Source organism: Leptinotarsa decemlineata, unplaced genomic scaffold, assembly GCF_025532065.1.
Source record: "Leptinotarsa decemlineata unplaced genomic scaffold, Ldec_3_MD MMD2_tig00026328_RagTag_RagTag, whole genome shotgun sequence".
Lineage (NCBI taxonomy): Eukaryota > Metazoa > Arthropoda > Insecta > Coleoptera > Chrysomelidae > Leptinotarsa > Leptinotarsa decemlineata.
Window position 1 is genome coordinate 36869765 of NW_027412688.1, and position 8098 is coordinate 36877862.

At 36.1% G+C, this 8098-nt stretch overlaps 1 protein-coding gene across 1 annotated transcript; it reads right to left on the reverse strand.

Moving 5' to 3' along the window:
- Positions 1-7001: 7001 nt before the first annotated feature.
- On the reverse strand, positions 7002-8083 carry LOC111503001 (RNA-binding protein 42-like). The gene is made up of 2 exons (XM_074182211.1): positions 7746-8083; positions 7002-7589 (listed from the first exon to the last, which is right to left on the reverse strand). The coding sequence occupies exons 1-2, from the start codon at positions 8056-8058 to the stop codon at positions 7126-7128; spliced, it is 777 nt and encodes a 258-aa protein (XP_074038312.1). The 5' UTR covers positions 8059-8083; the 3' UTR covers positions 7002-7125.
- Positions 8084-8098: the final 15 nt, after the last annotated feature.

The window sequence follows — 8098 nt, forward strand, 5'->3', positions numbered from 1 at the left end:
CCTATGTGTGTCTATCAATAATTTGAATAAATATATACCTGTTACGGTAAGAATTTTTTGAGATTTAAAAGTTGGTCTAAACGATTCACGGTATTCCAGGCTATATATTAATCGAATAATGCGTTTCTGGATCATGAATACCCGGTTCCGTTCTGTAGCTTGTCCCCATGTGGTGATATTATAGCTAATAGCTGAGTAGGCTAAGGCGTAATAAACGTTTAGCAGGGATGATCTGTTCAAGGTTGATTTCAGTGAATATAGGGCAAAAAACGATTTGTTCAATCTCTGACATACGCTGTTGATTTGATCAGACCACATAAATTTTTCATCAATAATTGTGCCGAGAAAGGTATTGGTCGGGCTGGTAGTGACCATAAAATTATCTATTTTGATTGATATATTATTGGACAGTGACCTAGGATTTGTGGAAAATTGCATAATTTTAGTTTTTTCCGAATTGAGAATTAGACGGTTATTGTCGCACCACCAAAGAAATTGTTTGACAACATTGTCGGTTTTGATAGAAATTTCCTCCAGTGTGTGGCCAGTAATCACCATCGAGGTGTCATCAGCATACATGAACAACCTGCCTCCTTCTATGAAGTTTGGTAAGTCGTTCACATATAAGAGAAAAAGAAGTGGTCCAAGGATACTACCCTGGGGGGTTCCAATATCAATAACTTCACCTTCGGAAAGTTCCCTTTTAATTTTGACAAAAATCTGCCGATGCCTTACAAATGACATTATCCACTTATGACAACAGTTATGACTTTCAAATTTTTCGAGTGAGAGTAATGACCATCGATGATTAACCCTGGGCTTGGTTATATTAATAAAATGGCGAAGCCATTGTGTATATCTTGTTGGATCCAATCAGATATGTGACATACATATTATGACCAGGGTGGGGTACCATTCATAAGCCCATTTTCATATTTTTACGTGGGAAAATTGAAAGGGCGGTATATATTGGCCTGTTGCACTGAAACACATAACTGTGGTCAACAAAAATCCGCGTTCGGCTGATGTAATTGCACCAATTTCATCACAGTTGAAGATCTTGGCTGGATTTTGACTTATTTTTTCGAGAAGTGGATCATACAAATAAAAAAATGCTGCAACATTTTCTCTGGTAAATGATTTAATACGCGCATATGATATTCCTTGTCAATGAGAATTGACATAGAGAATTGTCAATGACAATTCTCTATGCCTTGCAGCACTTTTTTTGCTACGCTAAACGTATTTTTTAAATTATTAGCCTTGCATAAGCTGTACGCTAATTTGCACATGTCATTTTGAGTAATTCCAAAAAAATTTCTTGACATTTTCAGAATCTGCGAAAAAATTCTGTTTTTTTTAAGAATAAAGAAAAAACTGCCAGATTTGACACGTGTAGAGTGGTACATGACAAAAAGACAGAGGCTGTTTTTCACTCATTTCTAAAGCACAAATTTAAATTCGAATAAAATTTTGAATAAATCTACCAATAAAAAAAAACTTCCATATGTTGCGGACTTCTGTATGACATTGTATACAATATTTTTTATCATGAGTTGAGTAGAAAAATTGACATTTTGGATAAAGCATTTCTGTAACTGGCAACTTCTATTAAAAATAGGTTATAGAAACAGATCATAAAAAGCAAAAATTACACTTTTTATTGTTTCTTAGTTTTTTGTAATTCAAATAATTAACATAGATAAAGCATATTATATACAAATGTAGGTATAGAAAGGTACTGAACAACAAAATGTGTCTCTTCAAATGTGATTCCCTTTAAAATAAGCAATTTGACACATTTTTTCCCAATTCATAAATCCATAGACTCCTCCCTAGTAGAAAAGTAATACTTCAAGGCAAATCGTAGCATTTTTTCTACCAATACATTTAATTTTTCTATTAACAGTTGGCCTTTTTCAAACCGAGGATTTGCACACAAAAAACTTAAGTCAGTCGAAAATGGACAATAAATCTTCTTCAAAATAACCTTTAAAGTAAATGGAAAAATCACATCTTACTAAAACTAATTTGTTTGATCTATTTGAGAGGTAGTAATTATGAGTTCCATACTTGAAATGTTTAGACATTACCAAAAGCTTTGGATAGTGAACGACCCTTTTCGATCTGTAGGGTTTCAATTCAATTGACAGAGATTCAGTTTTTGAAACTTCGACGAGGATGAAAGCAGACTGACACCAAACATACCACTTCTGCGTATTTTCAACTGACCTACCGTTGAAAGTGGAAAGCAAACTGATTCGATCTAAAGGATGCATTTTCCTAAAGTGGTCTTCTAAACCAAAAAGTTTTGATAGATGATTACAGGACGGCACAGGGCATTGCTGCAGTGGTTGATTCGGACACTTGATTTCATGTTCTAATATATTCTCGAAGTAATGACTTTCAGCACAACCCAAAGAATTCCACATACATGAATAAGTAATTGGATTATCTGATGAAAACTCACAAACTGTTTCATGTAGTTTATATTTCGATTTGATGTCATTTTCATGTTCCAAACATATTTTACATACCGGTTGGTACTTTTTCAGTTTAACCTCAAAGTATATTTTAGATACTGGAACAGGTAACGTGCACTTGAAACAATATGGGATGATTTTACGATCATAATTAACTACTAGCGTAGTTGAATGTTCATTCAGTCGAAGCCCTGAGTCCTTGTGTAGACTTGCACTAAGTGAGATCTTTCTTGGTAAAAGAACCTCTTTTTTTGGATCCAACAGATGATAGTTTGACATAAGAACAAAGTTGGTATTCTCCTTAATGAACAATTCAAAATCAATGTGTACTGAATCAACATTTGGCTTCATCAGTAGACATCCTTCAGCATTTTCGCATTCATAGAAATCAGAGGCCTTTTTTGTTTCTGTCTTCACTGAGAGACCCTCATATTCAATAGTAAATCTTTGCTCCATTTTTTCAAACCTTATTTGTTTTTTGCCCAAGTATATTATGTTGAAACGTATTGTTGCCACAGTAGTGACTTTACAATCAATAAAAAACAAGTTATCCTTCATTCTGTGTAGGAATACTTTTGTGCAAGGGGTGGTGATAACCAAATCAAAGGAAGGCATACTTAGAAAATACTCTTCATGTTTTTCATTGAAGTGTTTGATGAACAAATACGTAGGTATTTCATTTGGTTCTGGACACACGGGACACACATACTTCTCACTGCAGCAGCTAGATTCATGATCTGCGACCTGAGTGGGACTCAACAATTGTCTACAACCATCTAATCGATTCACGCACTTGAACAGTCCGTTTTCCATAAACCACTTGTATTGAGAAATGATTCCTTTGTCATTCTCTTCAGAACATCTTCCACATTTTATTTTTCTATTGGGGTACACTTTCACTGGCCCTACTGAAAGGAACTTGTGGCAATACTCACAGAAGAGAGTGTCTTCAAGTTCCTCAGGTATGATATACATGTACATTTTATTTACCAAAGGCAGTAATTAATCAACCACGGGTAGAAATTCAACACTGTTGGAACTTGTTGGAATATAAGTAAATTAGGATGTCCAGAACACGTGACCAATTTTCGAAGAATATGGCCGCCTGTAGGCACACAAAATGAGTACAATAACATAGGTACCTACTTCACGGTTTTTTCGTGTTTTGTTATCTTTGGAAGCTGTGAAAATAATTATGATGGCGGTTTGTAATAAAAGTGATTATTTACTAACATTGGAACGTGAAAACAAAGACATTGCTGTGCATTACAAAGATAAAATCAGGGTGATACAGTGCATGGATTCTTTTACTTTCATTTCAGAAGAAATGAACAGTTCTATAGAATGTTTTCCACCAGTTACTGCTTTCGATATGAGTTCTTATCTGGTGCTAACTCATAGCTTCTATACAAATCAGCAGATGAAGGCCTACAAAAGTTTGACTGGCTACAAATATTTTGAAGCTGGATTTGTGCATGATTGTGAAGCAAAGTCAATCAGAGAGCACATTGTTGTGATTGCCAAGGTATTCAATATATCAACCAATTCTAGAGTGCAGACCCAGTAAACAGTTTTGGCATGTGGCTTTCATGTTCATATTCAATGCTGAATTTCATCATATACCTATTCTTTCAAGTGTTTTTTTATTTCTTGTTAACTGATTTTTGACTCTTCAAGAGAAATCACTTTTTTATAATAACCACTATTGTGGATCATTTGTTCAATGGAATGTGTATTGAAACTGACTTCCCCGTCTGACAGGGAAAATAAACAAAGCAATATGATCTTATTTTGTGTTTTATTAAATTAATGTATCTTTGAAAGTGTTTGAGCAAAAAATATTCTATATACTAACGAAACCTAGTTTCTGACTTACGTACCAATTGAATATACCAAAAATTTATTATAATTCAGCTCTATGATCTGAAATATGATTTTGCAATAATACAATACAATAAAACATATCACGACAGTTGGAACAAAAGTACAAATCTAGACTAAGTATATACAATTTACAAAAACAATTTTTTGAGGTTTTTTTAATATAAATTCAATCTAACTCAAAGGTACTATTGGTGGCCAGGTATTAATCAATCCACAACACAGAGTCACTATTTTATCCAAGATGGTATCATCTTCACCACAAACAAGCAGAGAAATTGGTACATAATCTAATAGAATCTTATATTTTTGACGAATGCAACCTATTACTCTTTCTACATGAATCCTGACATTTGCAATAGCTCTAGTTGCTTCTTATTTCTAATTCAATTGGATGCAACTGCTTCTTTCTTTTGGTAAAAGCAGAAATTCACTAGGTATTTTGTAAAAGTTCACCGATCCCCACAGCTTCCGCAATTTACAACACAACACGTTGTAGGCATGATTTTATGTTATGAAGGACAATTGATATGTAAAATCAGCCTCAGACAACGACTTTTAGCAAGCAGCAACACAATCACTCACAAAGACAAGTAGGTTTGTTCTGGTTCTGCGAAATTCAGGTTCTAGGACGTCAGGATCATGCGCAGTTGATATAGAGCGTTCTGGTTTATTGAGAATAATTTCGGACTGATGAATCCTCTGTTCTGGTTTTGACTGCGAAATGATCCTAAACTGTTTTGAACCGTCCCGAATCGTTCTTGCTCTCGAGGCTGAACTGTTGAGAACTGTTCCCGTTGCTCATGCGCATTCATGTGGAAATTTGTTTGGGCCCTGAACGGGAACAGTTCTCAATAGTTCAGCCTCGAGAGCAAGAACGATTCGGGACGGTTCAAAACAGTTTAGGATCATTTCGCAGTTGAAACCAGAACAGAGGATTCATCAGTCCGAAATTATCCTCATTAAACCAGAACGCTCTATATCAACTGTGCATGATCCTGACGTCCTAGAACCTGAATTTCGTAGAACCAGAACAAACCTATTTTTCATTTATTTGATTTGAATAATTGATGATTGAGGGTAGATAACATTTGAACTGACTATAAGGATACGCTACATAACAAAATAAACGTCTTCATCTCTTCATATATATCATAGGTGGCACAGTGGTCTTCTCAAAAGCGTTCTGGTTTAAACAAGTATCCGAGACTATTTTGGACTGTTTGAGATTTTTTGTTTGTACGCATCATGTCTTGCGCAGTTTCCAAACAGTTTCGGATGTTAGAACCAGAACAAACCTGTTTGATTATGTATTTTTCTAGTTTTATTTCCATTAGAACAAACAACATGTGTGCCTACAGGCGGCTATTTTGATTATATTCTGACAGCATCTTGGACATGTCTATTCAAATTTATAATTATTTTGGATGTACGCAAGAGGGCGCCACTGATATGGTAGTAATGTCAGATTTGGCAACTGTGCATGTAGAAGAGTGTAGCAGAGATGTGAAATACCGCTCCTTCATTGGAATGTTCCACGACAAAATATCGACATAAATACTCCACAGCGAAAATGCACGAGAAGAAACGACCATATTAAGCGATATGGAATGTCATGCGTATCGCATTCCGCGTACCTAGTAGAAGCTGTGACTAAAGCTTAGTCTGTAGTGTATTATATAACGGCGACAGAGATTCGGCGATTCAATGAGAGCAAATCACCTTCTACCTTTCTTGAATACCTCGACTGTTCGGTATCATAAAATCGTCAACGTACAAAGTTGATTTTGGTTCTATTGCAAACAAAATTACGACCTCTCGCGCGTTTCACTAAACAAGTTAGCGTTCTCAGGAGATCGTTATGATTCATTTTACGCAGTTTTATAGTCTCAGTACGAACTATCAAATTGATTCTATTCAATTAAATTGATTTTTGATAAATTTTCATCCCGTTCATGTATAGAGACAATAATATTCAAATGATCGATATTGAAACAAAACTGCAACTTATTCGATCCCCTGAAACAACCTCTACATATTTATATTTTGTCAAACACGAATCTGTATTGATGGATATCGATGTCGGGAAAAATTCGAACTGAGTATTCATTTCTCTCGTGGATACATGCATTCTTAACCTACATTTTAGCTTGTCTCCCTCTAGAATAGAAATGGATTCCACGCATTGGATCAGTACAAGTTTTCAACCATCCATGGCAAAAAATGGATGAAAATGGTATATTGGAAATTGTGTGATTGCTGATAATCAACGACCATTGGTTTTGTCGAACATATCGAGAATCAATCCAGTCTATTCTACGGAGATGATGGCAACAAAATCGAGTGAAATAATTGTAATATTAAAGGGTTCACGAAAAGAATACGCCCTCTTCCCCTGCGAATTCGGAGCTGAACGAAAAGAGTACCTAGCAACACGCCAAAATAGTAATTTTCGTAACAACGCCAAAAAAACTGTTATCGGACGTCTTCCGTACACTATATTTTCGGTAACCGGATAGAATAAGAAATCAAAGATACACATTATGTTCATTACATTTTTGTAGAACAAAATTTCGAACATTTCAATTCTTATTTGCATTGAATATAATAATTCGAAAAGATGACAGTGCCCCAGCACCCACCAAGCAGAACAAAGAAAGATATAATACACTCATTCACCATTTTAATCAGAAAACAAAAAATCCTCAATAACTACTATTAGTCCTCTTTGTGTATAAATCAAGTCAAACAATTTCCAGCCTCACTTATTAGTCGCCGATGTTAGCAAATGTACCAGAGCAGCCCGCTCTTTCTTCTTTTTCTTCACTACATCTATGCACCTGTTCCTCCATGTACTTTTCCTTAGCTTAATTGGCCTGCTCCCTACGTACCGTCCGTTAATTTCCTTCATAGCTTTCGTGAAATCCGCGGATTCCATAAAACTAACGAACCCGTACCCCTTACTTTTGTTCGTTCTCTTGTCCCGAATGACTTTAGCCCTTTGGAACGAAGGGAATTTATTGAATGTCCTGGAAAGCAGATCGTCCGTAACGTCATCGCCTAGATCCCCGCAGAAAATTCGGAAATCGTGTTCCGGCCAGTCAGCCAGAGAATTGTCTTCCCATGTTTGCCCGCCTGCGACTCTCATTAGTTTCCTGTTCTTAGGGCCGCCTTTTCGCTTGTAGTCTTCGGGACCAAAGGATTGTAGGGCACTGCTGGCTTTTCCTAGAAAGAATAATAGATTAGAGGACTGTGCAGGGAAGGAGATTTAAAGATTAACATCACATCTAGCTAAGACAAATTAGATAAACTAACTATTCAGTGAATCAATACCTACAGCTTTGAGAAATAATATTGAATTTATGAATATTATACACTCACCTTGTGAAATAGCAACCTCTGCTGTAACTTTCATGTTCTTCAATTGTTCCAGTTTTTGTTCCACTTCAGACTGTAAAGTCACGAAATCCATCGACTGTGTCGTTGCTGCTGTTTTTACTCTCGGCGGAGCATACAAAGTAGGCTTAGCAGACAGAACTGCTGGCTGAGGTGTGGCTTTTGAGACGGGCTTCGGACATGCTTCGTACCTTCTGGGCCCCCGGTGGATTTGGTGAGGAATTAACATTGGAGGTTGTGGAGATGGATTAACTCTCCCGATTCCGTTTACGGATGTGGGGCCGTAACCATCCATCATTTGTTGACTAGATATTTCTGCTAAAAATCTGAGAAAACAA

Coding starts and splice junctions, on each gene's coding strand:
- LOC111503001 (XM_074182211.1), bottom strand. CDS start 8,058: ATGATGGATGGTTACGGCCCCACATCCGTAAACGGAATCGGGAGAGTT. Junction 7,590..7,745: donor AGAGGTTGCTATTTCACAAG/GTGAGTGTATAA, acceptor TATTCTTTCTAG/GAAAAGCCAGCAGTGCCCTA.